General features: G+C 31.6%; 1 protein-coding gene across 4 annotated transcripts; it reads left to right on the forward strand.

Annotated features, from left to right (window-relative positions):
- The first annotated feature begins 979 nt into the window (after positions 1-979).
- Positions 980-19,882, forward strand: LOC125072065 (serine protease gd-like). Of its 4 annotated transcripts, XM_047682565.1 has the most exons (11): positions 980-1,067; positions 7,624-7,833; positions 10,190-10,686; positions 10,988-11,101; positions 12,090-12,168; positions 15,262-15,369; positions 15,690-15,866; positions 16,420-16,587; positions 18,280-18,436; positions 19,117-19,149; positions 19,534-19,882. In XM_047682565.1, the coding sequence occupies exons 1-11, from the start codon at positions 1,065-1,067 to the stop codon at positions 19,719-19,721; spliced, it is 1,734 nt and encodes a 577-aa protein (XP_047538521.1). In that variant the 5' UTR covers positions 980-1,064; the 3' UTR covers positions 19,722-19,882. The 4 variants fall into 4 exon arrangements, with proteins under 4 accessions (XP_047538521.1, XP_047538520.1, XP_047538523.1 ...); XM_047682564.1 differs by lacking the exon at positions 980-1,067 and having other exon boundaries at positions 7,591-7,833; positions 19,534-19,881; XM_047682567.1 differs by lacking the exons at positions 980-1,067; positions 10,988-11,101 and having other exon boundaries at positions 7,591-7,833.
- Positions 19,883-20,205: the final 323 nt, after the last annotated feature.

Raw genomic sequence — 20,205 nt, forward strand, 5'->3', positions numbered from 1 at the left:
CTAGTGTCGTACCCACTCCTAACACAAGTGATATGCTTAAAAGGAGGGCATAATAGGAATATTAGTAATTCGTTAATTAATTTGGGGCATTGCTAGTATTATTTATAAAAAAAAAGTGTTTGTGCGTTTGTGTAAGTTTGTGTGTATATTATAGCAGTCTCGCAATATATAAATACATAGTATCTATGTAGATATAACTCATTTAAGTAATATTAAAATGTATCGAAACCAGTAAAAGTAAAGGTATATAGTATTTAATGTTTACTTATTATCTTCTTTAAGCACAAAAAAAGAAACTCAAAATGGCATTGACGTCAAAGGTTTTAGCAAAGGAAATAAGTATAATAAAAAAATATCTGTACATCGTTAATTTTTTTCAACAGGTATCTATGAATGTTGAACAAAACACCAATTTCATACAAATTATTTTTAATCTGTACACATCAACAATTATATAGATTTGAATATGTTTGGTTTAATTACTGACATTCCAAAACCGACGCGAATGTATTTAATTAATATTATGGTAATCAATTATTTTTATATTATTAAAACTTGGAATTTGGAACTAGGGAATGCTACAGCCCTTTAAATACGTCTGACAAGTTTAATAAAGAGGAAACAAAACAAATCTAATCGATGTCGTTAATTGTTTCCACACGGGTCACAGAGGTCAAGAGGTCAAGTCCCTATTCGAATGATATTGTAGATAATACCTTATATATAAAAAACAAAAGATTATATTAATATTTCCAGTAATAAAAAAAATACGGAATATTTCATTCGATATAATACATATTGCATTAATCGTTCTGATCATCAATGTTAACAAGTTTGTGTGCATACTTAACATCAACTTGAAACAAACATCGCAAAATACATTTATCTCTTTTTAATACGCTTTAATAAAATAGCTATCTCACTCAGATAGCTATTTGTAAACTTGACCTTAAGAATATTACAAACCGCGTTTACTCTTAAAGAAACAAGAGCGTAGGGCGCGCGCAGCGTCTCGGCTTGTCTTACTAAAATTATTAGTTATTTTTATTACATGCACATTAAAAATGGTAAGATATCAAATAATAAGTTTTAAAGTGATGTTATATTGATGTGATATTATTTGTGTGATTAAAAAAATCTTGTGGTTTGTACAACGAACGTGACCGACCGGTTTCTGTGGGTGAATTATTTGACATTTCGATTTTGAGGAAAAACCTTTATACGACGAACAGGATATGAGATATCATTTTAAATACATATTTAATTTATTAATAACTTGATGGGAATATTATGATTGAAAGATTGATAGTTGATTGATAACATTGTGAAACATTGTGTACATGACAGTCTTGGAAATGTGTCAGTCAACACTAAGCTATAAATTGTTGTGTTTTATCATTTTCTTCCGGAATTAAACGTCGTAACTGCTTCGCTTCAATGCTAAGTTGCAAAATTATTATATCATTTGCATTAAATATGGCTTATAAGACTATTTGTATTAAATAAATCAAATCTGATTTACATAATCGAATATAAAGACAGTTCATTAATCTTAGTTTAAATAACCAAATTGAATCAGTTATAATTTGATTTTACATATAATTTTATTATAACTGATTTGAATATAAAGAAATGTTTAATATAGTCATTACATGCTGACAATCTCGGAGAGTACCTAACAATCATATGTGTTAACATGTCCTGTTATACTAAATATAATGATAATTGAAATAAAACTAGTTTTTAACGGATTTAATCGCGTATATTAATTATTTTAACATCCCAACAACGTCGGGATGTTAAAATAATTAATATACGCGATTAAATCCGTTAAAAACTAGTTTTATTTCAATGTGTAATAATCGCGAAAATCTAAGACAACATTATATAATGATAATGTTAATGGATTGATCGGAGTTAATTAGGAGGGTTCAACGTCCTCTCTCAAACAAAATATCGCAAATATTTACAAAACGTATGTACCAAAAAGTTTTTATATCTTATAATTTCTTGTGAGGTAATTATAACATAAAACATAAGTGGGTTTATATTGCGTCGTATTTAATAGTATTAAGAGAAAAAACAAAGTATAAAAACACAGAATTCGATTCAAACGATGAGATTATTATTTTAATATTATTCGTATATAACTTTATTTATGTTTACCAAAAGCGAAACATCTCAACTTTTATATATTTACATGAAATTGTTACTTTTATTAACCTTAATAAATGAACTTTACCGGTGTAGGAGATAAAACCTTTAATTGAATTTCAAACCAGTTTCACCAAAAGTATTGCGATGAAAATATTAAAATTTTGCTTTTAATTTAATTTATAAAGACGAATGAGATATGGGTGAATTTCTAGAAGATACTAGAATATAATTTATAGCTCATAATAAGGCACGTAAATACATATTGTATTTGTATTTTATAATGAAAATAAATGTAGTAATATTAATTTTTAATCAGATTATGAATAATTACTAAGGAAAACATAGTATTTACAATCATGACAGTATATATTTAGTCTTATTAATATAATAGTTTCTATGAATACGTGAAATACCAAGAAATAAACGAACTTTTTAATATTTACTGATTAAGACACTCAATATTACTGTAAAAAAAAAATACCATATGCGGACGCGCCATTTTTCAACTGTTTTTTTTTGTTTTGTTTTGTTTCGTTCCGTTAATTGTAAATTTAATTTATTATAGACTTAAAAATATAACCAAAGTCGTATTATTTTTATAATAACTATCTTTATGAGTTTGTGGCGATTGCAAATTCAAAAAGACAAACAATTGACTCAGGAAAAACCAGGTATTTATTAATAGGTATTATTTTGTCACCATTTGTCACATATATGAATGATTAAAAACATAAACGTTCACATCATATTACGTACATTTTAATAACAAACATAGTACAAGAAAAATGTATAATTTGTAATGTAAAAAAAAATATAATCATATGGGATGGGATGACACTACTAATCATTGGGGTCTGATGTTCAAGCATAATCAGTCTCATAACAAATTCGCCACTGGTGACAAAACACCAACATTTCCAACAAAAAGTCTTAGGAAATTTTTAAATATATATATATATATATATATATATATATATATATATATATTATTTATCGGGTCATATATTTTGATAGAAATTTTTAGTTGTCGCCCGCGGATTCGCTTGCGTTTTAGGGGACGGTGTTCTGCCGTTAGACATAAAATACTTATATGTTCTTCTTGAAGTTCAAGCTAATTTTATATCAAATTTCATCAAATTCTGTTGATTGGTTTGGCCGTAACAGACAAACAGACATCCGTATTTATAATATTAGTATAGGTATTATTAATGCAGGTTATTAATGATGATTCAAGACTTTATTTGAATGTATAAAGTTAAATGTAAAGTAGCCATCGGTTCGGAATGTTGATCGAAAGAACCGCATAGAACACTAATTATTTTCTATTTAACCAATTGAAATGTTACATATTTTATTTATTTATAATTATATTTTTCGTACAAGCTTCAATCTAGCCTATTTGCTGTCTGTGAAATGTTTAAAAGAATAATATGCCATGTTTTTTTTAATTATTTACACCGTTATTCGCCATTTTTTATAATAATGTGGCAACTGCCGTTATACTACTTAATATACATGAATATATCAAAACCGTTGAAAGAGCTTGAGGCTTAACGTCAATAATATTATTACATCGATTCATATCAGCATTTGTAGGTCCGCTATTAGTAAAGCCTAATCAGCACCATTTTTATCAATCTTGTTACCTATATATTCTCTGAATCCAGTTTTTGATCCATCCTAAGGTTAATTCAAATGATCTGGAGGATTCTTGTACTCCTATTTCCCTATCGGGTCTTAGTTTTTTTCCATATACTACAGGTAAGCGTCCGAACAAGTATTTCAACTGATGGTAATTTATCACCATCGCTCATAGACACTTGTACCGTAAGAAAACATTTTTTTTATTGTTTGTAAAGAATAATAGCAATGGTCCATTATTAATTAATATCTCTATTAACCCCTCCATTTAAACTTAAAGCTTGTATTAGGAGTGGGGATGACAATAGCCCGAGTTTTGACTTGAGCCAATTAAGATTTTATGTCCCTCACGTCCCTCTAGTATGTAGTTACACTCACTCACTTACCTTCCAATTGGAACATAATAATATTATATTTTATTGTTTGGCTGCTACCTGAACAGGTTTGCAGGAAGCCCTACCGCCAAGTAAACGAACGACTTGTTCTGCTCAAGTTCAATGATACTTCTTGTAACTCTGAGCTTTGTTAGTTACCAACCGTCAATGGTTTTTATCAGTAGAGATTCAACCATCTAGTTGTCACATATATCATACACTCCAATCATGTCAGTCTAAAAGTCTTCAACTTAAAGACACCTGACCTCTGTTTAACTAGTAAAATCCAAGTTTAAAATTACTTTAACATTCTGTGCGCCTTCTCTAAAGAAAAATAGCTAATTGTAACGCCAACATAATTTTATTAAAACATAGATCTTTCTAAATTCGAACTCAACAGAAATCGACTAATTTTGGAGACACTAATAAATAATAATTAGTCTCGTCTTTAATTGATAATTGCTTTACAATTACTCGCACTCATTACTCAGCCACCAGTCCATTAGTCCTGATTCGGTTTCGCCTAATCACCTTGCTCTTAGACACTCGTCAATCAGATCTATTTAATTTTATTAATTTATTGTTTATTTTATAAATAAGCAGTGGTTCTACTTATTGGGACTAAGGGCATATCATCTAACTATATATAGTAACTTTTTTTCAGTAGCTTTAGTACTGTTAGGCTATGATTATCTTTATATTCTAGCTAGAGTGTAGTACTACAAAAGAACTACAACAAACAACAAATACCAACTGTATTATCATAGTGTGCGTGACTGCTAAGTATGACACTTGTCAAACGTCATAACATCATCGTCTCTTTTACTAGTGTGCGTGTACGCACTGACGCTTCCACATGACATTCTTTCTATATATGTAAATAAATATCCCATCAAAACAGAAATGTGAAATGAGAGCCAAGGCCTTAATTGTTGACTACTATGATCAGAAGTGAGATTTAAATGGGTGCCAAGTTCAATGGTCAGTCCTGAAATTTATATGAAATTTCTAATTATTAGTATTCGTTTGTATTTGTTTATGACCATCGTTCGTTTATAAAGTTATACAGAAACAACTTTATAAATGAACGTATATATTACTATTCTTTCTTTGTTTCACATTTATTTCTCATAGTTTATATGTTTGTTTTTTTTTTATTTCTCGTACGATTTTTAGTTATAATTATATTTAAGATTTTGAATTAATTTTCAATCTTGTGTGCTAATTGATATTCTGCCACATCCACTTATCGACAAGAACTATCTTGTCTTGTTGTGTGAAAGATTTGGAATCTTTCTATAATACTAATTATAGTAAGATTCCAAACCTTTTCAAAGGATGAGCACACCTTTTGTTATTAACAGGCTTTCACGTGATATAATTTAAAATATTCGCAAGATATCTAAGCTTAAATGATACTATTATCGTAGTCAATACTTAACAGTTTCTTTTTATGATAATATTTACAAGTCGATGACATTTTCACCGGATATAAAGTCACAGTTGATACGCCTTAAATAATAACTTTAAATTACCCCAAAATTATATAAGTTAGATATATAAGTTAGATATATATATATTATAAAAAATAACGTAATAGATCGGACGTTGTAGAAGCTACATTTAGACTCAAATAAAACCAGTCCATCTAAATAAACAAGATATTCTCGTTTATAAATAAAGAAACACAACACTTACTTGCCGACCGATACAGACGTGTATTATGATAGAAGCGTTTTATGTAGACCCTTGTTCTACCGTGCCAAGCTTGGTCTGTAAGTTATTCTAGTCTTTTTATTTAGTATAAAATCATATTTCAACGCGTTTAATAATAAGATTCGATATTCAAAATTCTTAATAGACAAAGTTTTATTGCTACAAAATACTAAAACAAACTTCTACTCCTTTAAGTCGATACAAGATACTATCAATTTACTAGAAGATTCTATAATGCTATACTGCTTACTAAATACTTACTTCGTACCTCACTTGTAAAACGTTGTAAGTCGACTTCTGACACGCAATATTATCCTTTAAATTAAAATATTATTATGGTCAACATCGTTTATCATTTTCTAATAATCCTCGATCGTCTGCGGTGAGTTTCGAGTTGGTTCTCATATACCTAGTTCTATTGTACACAAGTATGCTATAAATAATATTAGTAAAAACCATAAGCAAGTGTAATTAATAATAAAACGTGTTTTCGCTTAGAACAATTTAAGTACTAACTTCAGTACAGCGATTCTTGGTACTGTCGTTTGTCCCAACGTTGGTGGCGCATTGGAGATGTTGGTAATGCCTAATATTTTTTACAGCACCAATGTCTACGTGCGATTGTGACCGCTTACTATGATTTGTTAGTAGTTACTAGTTATGACGTCAATGAATTAATCGCATTCATTAATTTATAATAAAAATAATTGTTCCGCTAACCATAAATCATATATATTTATATAATAACATTCCAATGGCAAGAGGAATAAATATAAACGAACCTTAAATTGACATATTCAACGTGATTTCCTACAAACAGTTATCGTTTAAAAACATAATTATATCTAGTCTCCTTAACTACTTATTTGAACTTTTTTTAAATTCCAATATCGATATCTATTTCGCTGCTATATAAAAAGGTTTATTTGTTTAATTTATAACAAAAATTTCTACTTTGCCTGGGAGTTACATTGTTGGCTATATGCGCACAGGATTTTTTTTTTTAATGTCAAGGAAATACATTTAGAGCCCAAGAAAGCATACACATACACTTGACGCTAACTATAATTTTTTTTTGATGATTGTTCGAAATCTCGAGTAATTATTTCATATCAATACCATGATCCAATTTTATTTACACGTCCTGCCAATAGGAATCGACTAAAGTCAAGTCTTAAGATCAGATCAAAGTGCGACCGGTCGTAAGCCGGCTAATCCATCTGAGTCTCAAACGTAAGGAGCCTTTAGTTAGAAGTAATGATCGAGCATTCTTAATTTTATGACCGACTTAAAAAGGCGGAGGTTCTCATTTGGCAAAATATATTCGTATATTTTTTTGACGATTTTTATCATATGTTGAGTTCAGTGCGGTTCATAACTCCAAAGTCGTTTTAATTAAATTGGCATTTCATTTTTAATTTTATTTAGTCAATAGTTTCCGCTGGTGGCATACATTTGTCATTTGTTTTTAATCGTTCTTTTTTTAAATTTGTTGTTAAATTCGTTTTTCAGTTGATCATTTGATTTTATGGTTGTGTGAGTGTGGAAAAATACGTATCACAATATTTCCGTATCAGGTTTTTAAGGTCATCGAACCCAATAAAAGGCATAAACCCGAGCGGGATTCACAAATTGTTTTTTTTTTTTAAATTATTTTTTTGCACACAGTATACAAAAGTTATGCCACAAAAATTTGGCGACGATGATGATAATTATGAAAACCTTTATTTTTCAGATTGGATCATTATTACTCCTAGTCATAGCTTTATGTGTGCCGACACATGAGCAAAGTACGCCAAACTCGCCATGTCCAAACGTGTTCATGTACGAGCCAACGACGAACGAGCCAGGGCGGTGGTACGGCGCTGTTAATCTCTCAACGGACAGCACCTTACATTCCTTATGGCTGAACATCGTGTTGGACAGTAAGGCGGACATTTTGGGGGTAAGTTACTGTATTCTAATTGCTCATCAGCAATACTTAGTATTATTGTGTTTCTTTTTCAATGATGAGAATTTCAGCATAGTAACGCTACAGAAAACATAAGATCTTAGTTCTTAACGCTTGCCTACTTGCCCGTATTAAACTTATTTGTGTTAATAATGCATTTCAAACATACATATTTAGTACGCATAATCTCACACGTTTACCCACCAACTCGTTCGAGAACGTTACGTACGTGGGTAGTTAACAGGAATGCAGAAATGGAGGGCTCTACCCTTATTAATTCAAATTGGATTTCACAACTCACAATACATATCAAATACATATAATAAAAATCAAGTTGTATTAAAATATAATAAATAAATGTAACTATTGATGAACCAAATATTTTGACGTGATGATATCTGCTGTTGAAGAGAAAAAAATTTTTTTTTTCATAGTCTATCTATCTTAAAAGAGTATGAAGTGTTTTTATTTACATGACCTTACCTTTATGTGAAGCGATAAAAAATAACGGTTAAAGACTTAAAGCTCTTCTTACGGATTTCGTTACGTCACTCATCGCGTCATTTGATTGGCTGTCAACTATCGACACGTGGCGTAAATAACCACAAATCGTCGACTTCAACTCAGATAAATAGATAATCTACAGATTTTCCGTTACATTTGTTATATAGGCATGTAATTCCCCATCGTGATCGTGGCTGAATAGATTTTTCCGTGACATTTATGTAAAAAAAAAAACTATATATGAGCTTTGAAAGGATAAATGTAATTCCCCGAGACGAGTCGCTGAGAAGTTATTTTTAGGTATGATTAAGAGTGTCATTAATAAAACATTAAACATATAATGATATCTAAATATTCATCGAAAGTTCATAAATTTATTATAACACGTCAAGCAAGTATGGTAGTAATTTAACCTTTTAATTTATGTATATTCGGTAAGATCTCCTTATATGCTAAATACCGATTTATTTATCTATTTCTTCATTACCAAAATTCATCAGATTCGGTTTAGTGACAAAATTTATAATATTTGTATTGATGAATATTAAACATAATATTAGGCTTTTTAGGCTGTATAACAATTAACGTTTAAACTTGTTACGTACTGAAAAAAAATATTAAAAGATACGTTCGGCTCATCCCTAATTCTATCTGGATACAATTGTTCTCATTGCACTTAGTTCTTTTTTAAAAGTGAAATTAAAATACGATGGTGATATGGCAACATTACGCTATTGTATTTAAAAATAGTATTCTAGTTTAGTTATCTTGTCTATTACTTTAATAAAATTCTTTCCGACCGTCCACGATATCAATATTTTTAGGTTTATTAAGAAATTTTGATAAACATGCTTACAATAAGATTACTCAAGGTATTTTAATTTGTCTTATAGTTCAGAACGTTTTTTTCGTCTTTTTGTCAATTTTTTATTGACGTTATCAATAATAATAAATACTAAAATGAATCCACGGGTGCCAAGAATAGAAATAATTGTTAATACTGAAAAGAGTAGAAAAAATTATTCAAAATTTGAAAATTGATATGTTATAATTTTCTTAAATTTTCACTAACAATATAGGTCGAAATACGACCTCTACTCAAATTCTAGTAGGAATAAAAAGGCGATAAATTCCTGTGTTCGTCTATTTCATCGAGTTTTCATTCAATTAATACCACATTGTTTATTAGTCGGACGTGTTTTTTATTTATTTATACCTAAGTTGACCTTTAGCACTTGTAGTGATCGTTCGTTTCTTAGAATAACTTATATGAATATTAAGCTTTTTACGTATAATAGGAAATAATATATTATTATAGACTACGTCTTCTTCGACTTCTAAATAATTTATGAAAAATAATGTTTGTTTGTTGTTTGCGCGGCTTAACCATTCGGATGATTGGTTTAGCCGCGCAAACAACTTTTGATGAAACTTTGGTGAGCTGTTCTGCGTACTTCCAAAACGAGATAATTTGTTTTTTTAATTTGGAACACGCAAACATTGCGCTTAGTACACACGAGACTACATACTGGCTAGTATTGTTGTCACTTTAAAAAAAAAAACATGAATAAGCAATTACAAATCACAACATAAGTTTAAGACAATATATTATAAAATTATAAACATATGTTAATAATTTGATTAATAATCTACTGAGCAATTTAAACAATTAAAAGTTATGACAAATTATATATCACGTTAATTTTTGCTTTTTGTACGTATTTCTTCCAATATAAAAGTTCCATTACGACCCTTATCCTACCCGTCCGAAGCCAGGTCGGATAGCTAGTTTTATAATAATTAACAAATTACAAAATTCATAGTGCACTACGTTGTTTTTTTATAGAACTGGGTTGGAGACGTCACGACCACGGACAACATAGACTTCAAAGTTGAAAATACAAAAATGAAAATCCATCCCGGCCCGGCCCTTTCCGTTCGATTCTTCGTCCAGTATAATCCCCTTAATAAAATCCCACGACTTCAAGCAATAAGACTAAACGGCAGAGAGATATGCAATGCTAATTCCCCTCAGCCAGCCATCGATCGTGTCGATACGATAAGACCTGATCCAACATCAAGCAGACCTAGACTCGATTCTGGGTTGGAACATTCTCAAACTGTCGAAAGACCAATTGACAGACCAGTAGAGAGACCAATAGACAGACCAATAGACAGACCGCTAGACAGTAGGCCGAATAAAAGACCTCAAAAACCAATAATCAGACCGGAAGATAAGCCGGAAACCAAGCCTGTATATGGAAGACCTTCAGGAGAAGGGCCCGTTTATGTAGCGCCGAATAACCGACCAATAGACCAAAGCAACGTTAATCCCTACAGCATGTAAGTTTAATCACATATTTAATCATTTTAAACATAATTAATATATATATAAATTTAATGCATGACGATGAAAACGAACTTTGCAATCATGATAGTAGTTAGTAGACATTTTCTTTTCTCCACTGGCATCTATTTCTCCTAAGTAACATGTTCAGTTGCATGTATATACGAATTAAAACTTTTTCTTTATACTGTCTGCCTTTGAAATAATTGTCGATTTTATAAGTAGTACTAAAAAAATTCGATATTCTCGTGTAGTCGTAGTCTATCTTCACTAGATTAACTTCACGCTCGTTAACAGCGGTGATGGCCAAGTACCAGTTCAGAGCGTTACAGAACGACGCCCGAACCATCAGCTGACAACCACGTCATACCGTCCCGTCAAACAGAATGACGACGATTATGATAGCGTCAGGTAAGGCTTAGCGTTTATATACATATAAATATATGCAGCAATCTTTGAGGACTAAGAATTCGCTTCGTGTCTAACTCTGAAATGTTGAAATCTGACATACGGTGATACGCAATCCTGTGTCGCATAATAGTTTCTGACATCGTATTCTGTCGAGTTTCAATTGTTTTTACATATTAGCTCCACTTATTAAGGCTTTTTCGATAATAATAGTACAAGTATTAAGAAATTTAAGTGTCAATAGTGTTATTCTTTACGGGCCGCCGTCGCGGGATCAATCCTGATCTCTTGGGCTTTTGTCGTCCCCACTCCTAACTCAGTTGATAACCTCAAAAGGAGGGCTAATTTGGGACATTGATAATATTCTCAAAAATAAATAATTATGTAAGTATACTAAACTAACTAAGTGACTGCTACGCTTGACACTCGCGAACGTAACTCTTATTTACTAGTGTGTAAAGACCAATTTATTAGCCAAGAGTTGGTTACTGTATATATTTTTTTAAATGTACTAGCTTTTATTTGTATCGAGCACAGATTATTTCGCCAATTTCTTTGGACGCGTTCTTAAATCTGACACTCTTTCTAGATATAGATATAATATGTGAGTATTAAATATGAAATCAGTTCCTATAATATTACAAGTACTTCGCAGGAAAAGAATAGTTGTTACAATTGTTTTAACTAATGAAGTTTCTATTTCTATTTTCAAACGATATAAACTAGAAGGTTTGTATTTTGCTGTTAATTAAGATCTATTCAATTTAAATCAATTCAAGGAGCCAATTTTAAATTTCGAATATATTGTATTATTTTTTCGACTTTGGAAATGAATATATTTTTATTCTGAGAAATAGGCTGCATTATGTTGGACACACACTGAAGGACGTAGTTTGACTTAAGGCTTATTCATTTGATAATTAAAAAAAAAAACATTCAAAAGTTTCGCAACAAGTTCTAATTTTAAAATTCTTTTCATTTTCTTCGACAGCAACGATCCTTCCGAATACTTCACCGGTGGCTACCTTCTTGTGACGCCAGACAAAACTGGAGGTGGCTCCAAGAAAAATGTAAGCTTATTATTACGATTATTTTATTTAAAATGGGTGGACAGACTACCCAACGGGTGCTATGGTGAGTGGAAATGGTCCATAAGCATTGGTATTGTAAGAAACATTAACCAACTCAGGTCGCCAATACGCCAACAATTCTGAGAACCAAGATTCTTGCACCTTTAATCACACTCACTGTTGTTGTTTCGTCCTAGAATATGTGATGGGGTACTACCTCAGACAGACTTGCACGAAGCCCTTCCACCATTCAAGGACAATAATACACAACTTCTATTAATTCGTTACTTCTCCTTAAAATATTTCTCAAATGCTATATTTTATATTGCAAATCGAGGTAGTAACTTCTGACATTAACTTAAACAAGCTAACTTAGCGCTGTATACAAGTAAAAATTTAATCGATTTGAGAGAATTCGGCGGCTTCAATGAGTAGATCTTAAAAAACGTTTTTTTTGGATGATGAAATGGATGATGCATTGTGTGAAGCGCTAGATTTCAATAAGAGGCATTCGGGTCTAGTGCTAGTGTGAGCGGCAAAATTAACTGACCGAGCTGGACTAAAGCGCCCTCTCCTATTGAAGAGAAGATCTGCCCCTTTTTACAGTAGCGTAGCTTAATAAGCCCGAGCTGCCACATATGTGGCAGAGTTTCATCCGATACGTAGGTTACGAGATATGAGAAAATACGAGATGAATTTAATTGAAAGTGTAAAAAGATTGATTGTAAACTAACTTCGCTGAAAGCTAACTCTCAATTAAAATTAGTTAGATATAAAAAAAAAAAAACAAAACATTCAAATCAACCACGAACTTAAACATCTTTTTCATTAAAAAAATATTGAAAACTTATAACAATAGACACTTAAAAAAAAATCACGCTTCTATTTTTAAATATAAGCTGTTTTGAAGAAAATACCCGAACGTACACATAAAAAATCCCGCTAACTCTAAGAGCTGGTTTACACTATGTAGGGCCGAAAGTGGTGTCACTACCCCGATGTCGGTCCTCAATATTCACGCTATATTGTGCCTACACACTTATCCAACACACTTATCAAGCACATGAAATAATTGGTGAATATGGTAAAAACAATCGAGATAACAACGGGACCTACTAATGTGAATAGTGTCAATGAAATTCGTACGCTTATATTCAATAGTCTGGACGATAAATGTGTAAACGGTCCACAGTCAAATGTCCGTCCGACTTAATGTAAACCTGATATAAACTGAACAACAAACCTGTGTTAATTAATCACCGACACGCCATTTTCTTTTTTTTTTTTTGTTAGTTTTTATTTATATGTTTCTTGCTATGTTCAATGAAATAAGGAACTTTAAATAACCTTCATTTCTATGGATTTATTTATTTATGGTTAATATTAATTAAAATAAAAAAAATTAAGGTAATATTTATTTATTTATATTTATGTATTTTTTTAATACATAATTGGTCAAAAATAAATATTGATATTTTTTAATCTTTCGTCTGTCATCGTTTAGAAACTATTTAAGGAAATAACACAAACCGTCACGGTGTTGCCAGCGAAAATTATATACATTTATAAGCATAGAGTTGGTATTTACATATGAATGAAATTACGATGAAATTTGTTCAAAGTGAGGTGAAATACGCTCATTATTATAAAAAGCTACGATTATAAATTTATTTATAGGTCGTATCGATTTAAATTATTTGTTCCAATATTTAACAAAACTTGCTTTATTCCGTCATATTTGACCTTAGTGGTCAAATATGTCAAATAAACCGTTAGCCTTCTATAATTTACTTATAGTTATAACACCATTATCACTGACTCTGATACTATTTGATATAGGATTTATAGTCAGGACTGGATTAAAAGTGTCGAGGCCCTTATGCATGAATTATTCGGCCTCATTACCTTTTCCAATTTTACTTAAATATATTATTTCTAGCATTATTATGTTTACTTGGTGGTAGGGTTTTGTGCTAGCCCGTCTGGGTAGGCACCAACCACATCAGATATTCTACCGCTAAACAGCAGTAAACAGTATTGTTGTGTTTCGGTTTGAAGGGTGAGTGAGCCAGTGTAACTGCAGGCACAAGGGACATAACGTCTTAGTTCCCAAGGTTAGTGGCGGATTGGCAATGTTAGGAATGATTAATATATTCTTATAGCACCATTGTCTTTGGGCGGTGGTGACCATTTAACACTACAACATACATACAAACATACAACATATAACAACACAACGATACTATTATGTACAACAATTTCCCATCATTGCTGGCGCGTTAACGATATGAGGGATGGTGGAGGGATGGTTATATAGTAATAATAATGTAAGATATTTGTAACACTACCAAAGTCAGTGGGCTTTAGTGACCACTTACCATTAAGTAGTCCATTTGGTAGTCTGCCTACCTACATTAACTTTTTATAAATCGCCTTTTACTCGGATACAGTATCGACAAGGTGGATCGCTCCAGCACTTGCAACGATTTAATGAGTGACTTGATTAATCGGATTCGACACATTTTAAAGTATATTTTATAAAACAAAGAGTTTTGTTGTTGAACGTTCTAATATATGAGATTACTCCAATTCGAAAAACACAATTTGTTACAAAGCTTGCTGACTGAAATGACAACCTTTTTATAAAATTGGCATGTTCAATATTTGAGTAGACATGGTAATTACCAGAAATCACATATAGGACTAATATTATAATACAAATGATATTAAACACCATTGGGAGTAAGTCCGACTCGTACACCGTAACGGCAAACGGCATGACCCTCTGTTATGCGGTGCAGCCTTCCCCTCTTTACTCCATTGTAAGCATGTACTTGTATTTTATAAACTTCATTACTCTAAATTATTATAATTTTTCTGGAAAATAGTTCAAATATTTTGTAGACGGATTTTATTGTAAAAAACGTGACCTCCAATACAGAGTACGTTGTAAGCTTAAACCTCTTTAGATCTTAACCTTCTTGGAAGTGATCCAAAAATGTGTGCATACTTTTTCTGAATGAGAAAGCTACAGTGTATAAAAAAAGATGCATTATTTTCAGCTGTTTAATATTCTATCGCTTGTAATTTCAGAGTCAATGTGGTAAAGTATTACGCAATAATCCAAATCCTCTCGTCGTGAACGGCAAGCCGACTCTGGAAGGACAGTGGCCCTGGCAGATAGCCCTCTACCACACTCAGGTACCAAATAGCTTTACAATATATTTATGTAAGAATTACAGTAAATTGTACTTCTTTTACCACTACAAGGATTCCACGAGAAGATATTTTTTTTTATGTCAAATAACTACGAAAACCAATTCGAGGTCAAAGGTGGTTCAGATCAAGTTATTTATTGCATTGACTCTTATATGCTAACAAATATTTACATGACCGTTTTCTTTAGCTCGTGTGAACAGCTTTTTGATCATTCTGATTCTAATGTAATATTTATAATTACACTGAAAAACAAAACGTTACAATATTAATAGATAAATTCAGTCAGTCATATCTCTCTGCAGGTGGTCGACAGTAAATACATATGCGGTGGTACCCTCATCTCCCACAAGCACGTGATCACGGCAGCCCACTGCGTCACGCGCAAGGGATCCAGTCGACCTGTCAACAAGAACACACTCACCATTTATCTCGGGAAACACAACTTAAGGACGTCCGTAGAAGGAGTCGAAATACGCTTGGTAAGTATGACACAACTTATTTATACTATATTACTTACAAGGTACGGAACAGCCTACAAATGTTCCACTGCTTGCTAAGGCGGAAGTCACCCTCTCAGAAAAAGGGGAGGAGAGGAGTCTCACTTGAAGGAAAAGGATACATAGCTCACTAGAAAGTTATTGTGATGTACACTCGTTAGTCCAGATAATGATCTCTATCTCCTGGCGGATTTGCCGTACCGTCAAATTAAAAGGGTGGGAGAATAAGAGGGCATCTGTGTCTGTGCACTATTAACTATATCTCCGTCGAAATTAGCAAGATTGAGATTGGCCGTAGCCGGAATTAGATTCATTTATTATAAGGGCAGTGTTAACATAATAAAAAAAGGAGTATTTATGATTGAAATATTTCTTATCCAACAATGTTTATGTTAAGATCGAATTATTGACGCTTTATTTATTTAATTTCGATTTCGAAATTGCTTTCAAGCAAAGAATTAGGCAGCCCTGAAGTACTCGTAAGAGCACATCTTACTATTACATTACTAAGCTTAATATTATAATAACATTTCAGGTTTCCGACATAATAGTTCACCCACAATACAACGCTTCGTCATTCAGTCGAGACGCCAGCATCTTAAAGATGCGTCAGCCTGTTGAATACACGGAGTTCGTGCGGGCCGCTTGCCTGTGGCCTGAGGACCAGACCGACTTGAGCTACGTCATAGGGAAGAAAGGTTCGGTGAGTATTTATTTCCTTTTTTTAAATCTCCATTCAAACTGTTCAAATGGTTATTATATTTTAATCTTGTAACATTTTGTTGGCTGTAAGTGTCTTCGGAAAGTATATAGGTCATTGAACTTTCTCCTATATTCTAAATTACTTAATTAATTTCGATTACAATCTCACGATCGAGATACTTACAGGTTTTTGTAGTCTAATATTTTAAATGATACAAGTATCGCTTGTCTTCAAGGAATTGCTAATACTAGTGTTCGCCTAGTTCGTAGTATTCGACCAAAACAATTGTTGAAAAACTGAGAAAACCATACATGTTTTAATCTTTCTGGTCTTTTTTTATATTTATTCGTAAAACATACTAAAAATACATATTACCGTTACAGATCAGTTTTGTCTTTGTCTATTAAAAAATAAATTCCTTTTTGTTCTTCGAATTGAATTCTTCGAAAGCTTGTCTTGACAGAGCATTAAAAGTCAAAGTCACCAGTGCGATTCGACGGTGAAATGTTGACAATCGACGTTCAGTCATACGCCATTTTGATACGCTTATACTATAAGTTTTATTATTATTAAAGTCACGCTCGTGTTCTGCGAGTTTCGAGTTTCTTGTTACGGTATACCTCTGCAGATTCGAACTTACAACTTTACCATCTTCGAGCTATTGTGATTTAAATATCTTGTTTTGGAAATAAGTTTGTGAGGATGTTTGTTACCCTTTCACGACTAAACTACTGAATGGGTTTTAATGAAATTTAACAATAATATAACTAATACATTAGAATAACACATAGACAAAATATTTTGAAAATATTTTATAAATTGAGCAAAATACATAAGTGTTAAGTAAGTCGGAAGAGAATCTGTCTTCTACGAGCTATTTTGGTTTGCGGTGCGAAGGAAATAGACAAATAGAGAGAGGTAAAATTTGTTTGTTTGTATGTAGGGATAACCTCCAGAACAAATGATCCAATCCAATCAAATTTTTGTTACCTGTAGAAATCTACATCATGCTCGAAGGCATAGGATGTTAATTTATATCATATAATTTTCCTTATTAATAAGCTGCACCCGTGCGAAGCCGGGGCAGTTCGCTAGTGTTACATGATTATTTTATTGTATTTCTCCAATGCGAATTTTCAAAAATGTAAACAGTATTTCAATTAAATAATACCAGTTCAAAAATGCGCAAATAAAGTGTAGGTAAATAATTTAACAAAGTTGGATGTTTCACTAAAATTTGTAGAATCAGCGTCTATCTGCAATGCCGACGAAATCAATCTATAACAAATTCAATTCCGCTGTTGTTTCAACGTTGAATTGTTTATTTGAAAACTTATTTGTTCAAATCATCTAGTTAATTACACGTAAACGATTAATAAAAAGGTTTTATTAAATATTAATAGTAAAATTAGATCAGTTTTTTTTTATTAAGCAGGTAGGTTGGGGGGAATTGGACTACCTGTTCGTAAGTGGTCATCACTGCTTTAAGACATTGACCCCGTAATTTTTTTTAACAATTCCTTACATCGCACCACTAAACTTGTCAACTCCGAAGTTGTGCCGCCGATAGCGAGTTTGAACTTGAACATTTCTACATTTTCATAAGCTTAATGAGCGTATGCATAGAATACTTTTAGCTTAATTTAAGCTATTTATATAATAATAAATTTTGAGTAATATATATTTATACAGGTCGTGGGGTGGGGTTTCGATGACACGGGAGTTGCAACTGAAGAACTGACGTTAGTCGAGATGCCAATCGTCGACACTGAGACTTGCATCCGTTCCTACAGCGAATTCTTCGTTAAATTTACTTCGCAATACACATTCTGTGCTGGATACAGAGATGGTAAGTTATTTTTTTTTAATCGTTAAATGATCAAAGTCCATCATTTTTAGTAAAATGTAGAGTATAAACTTTATGGTAGATTAATGAATCATAGCTTATAGATCCATTTTTTTTTTAAATCATCTATGGCTTCTGCTTTGTTTTTACTTTTAGACAATTAATGCGGTCTCTATTAAATTAGTACTACTAAGTATGTTAAAAAAATATCAATCTTCGTTACGTTTTAAAACAATTAGTAGTTTAGTCAATATTTTTAAATTAGTTTTCTTTCTCAAATGGTATTTATATTTATTTACGTCTGTTATCTTTTTAGAATTAATATTCAATAAACAAACACGAACGAGGAAAAATATAACAAACAAAAAAAACAAAAATTTAGATTAAAATTTTATCCTTTGCCTTCCTTGTTGAATGATGATTTAGTTTTTATTTTTTCAATTCAATTCAATATTATAAATCTAAATATTTTTTGATAAACATTATTAGTTATAGGTAATCCCTATAACTAATAATTAATTCTTTTTTTAATTAAATATTAATTTATAAAAAAGTATTTTATATGTTTTTTTTTTTAAATACATTATACATTTAAATCTTGAAGTTAGGTACCCCTGTTTGAAACGTTGTGCGTTAAGAATCGCTTTAATCATTATAATTTAGCATTACAAAATTTATTCCAGGATCGACCAATGACCGTACCGGCATTAGAAAAAGTATGTTTTCTCATAGAATTAATATAGCTTCAGTCTAATTGGGTATAATTAGACAGCAAAGCTTTCCAATAATTATCTTTAACTATTCTGAACCCGCTGCATTACTCGCTTGTTTTTTTTTTACTAATTTTATGTCACTAGCTGCAATTGTTGCTTCACATGTTAATCCCAAGAACATTTAAAATTTATAAACAAAAAAATTATATTTTTATAAACGTGTTTAATGAAACACTAAAAATTATTAAGCATTTAATGATGGATATTATGGAACTAACCAAATAATTTAAGCATTTTTTTTAATCTGTAAAGCATCTAATTACCAGAACTCAACTTTTTTTATTGTTGCCATTTACATTTATATTATGTTTGTGTTCTGCACGGCAGGTACGTCCGTGTGTAACGGTGACAGCGGCGGCGGGATGGTCTTCTATATGGGGGACTCTTGGTACCTCAGAGGTCTGGTATCACTTTCTGTTGCGAGACAAAACGAGTATCGATGTGATCCAACGCACTTCGTAGTTTTTACCGACTTATCCAAATTTCTACCTTGGATTAAACAAAATATCGAATAAGTATTTCTAAAGAAGATTAGATATAAAAACTTTTTATAGTTTTTTTATTGATATATTTCGTAGAACGCACGCCATGACGTATGTGTAATTTGTGTTATTTCAATCTGCGTAAATTTAATCGATCCTTTTGTGTATGTGTCAAGTGTTTAAATAAATTTTGTAATAATTTTAAGGGTGATGAATGATTTAAAAAATTAAATATTAAATGGACTATATCGTTCCTTTTTTTTATAACCTGTTCAGAAGCGAAAATAAACACAATCATTTTTTTTTTTGACAATTGTGAGATATTATTAAGACAGTCTTACACAGACGATTAGACTGGTTTTATTGATTGTTAACTTTTTGCTTCGAACCTTAGTATCAGCAAACCTTTACATACATTACATTACATTACATCAGCAGCCTGTTAATTTCCCGCTGCTGAGCTAAAGCTTCCTCTCCCTTTGAGGAGAAGGTCCACCACGCTGCACCAATCCGGGTT

This window comes from Vanessa atalanta, chromosome 20 (assembly GCF_905147765.1).
Source record: "Vanessa atalanta chromosome 20, ilVanAtal1.2, whole genome shotgun sequence".
NCBI lineage: Eukaryota > Metazoa > Arthropoda > Insecta > Lepidoptera > Nymphalidae > Vanessa > Vanessa atalanta.

Excerpts from the sequence above, each read along its gene's own strand:
- LOC125072065 (XM_047682564.1), top strand. The coding sequence starts at position 7,591 with ATGATGATAATTATGAAAACCTTTATTTTTCAGATTGGATCATTATTA. Across the intron at positions 15,370-15,689 it reads TAGCCCTCTACCACACTCAG|GTGGTCGACAGTAAATACAT; the intron begins GTACCAAATAGC and ends ATCTCTCTGCAG. Across the intron at positions 19,150-19,533 it reads CCGTACCGGCATTAGAAAAA|GTACGTCCGTGTGTAACGGT; the intron begins GTATGTTTTCTC and ends TCTGCACGGCAG.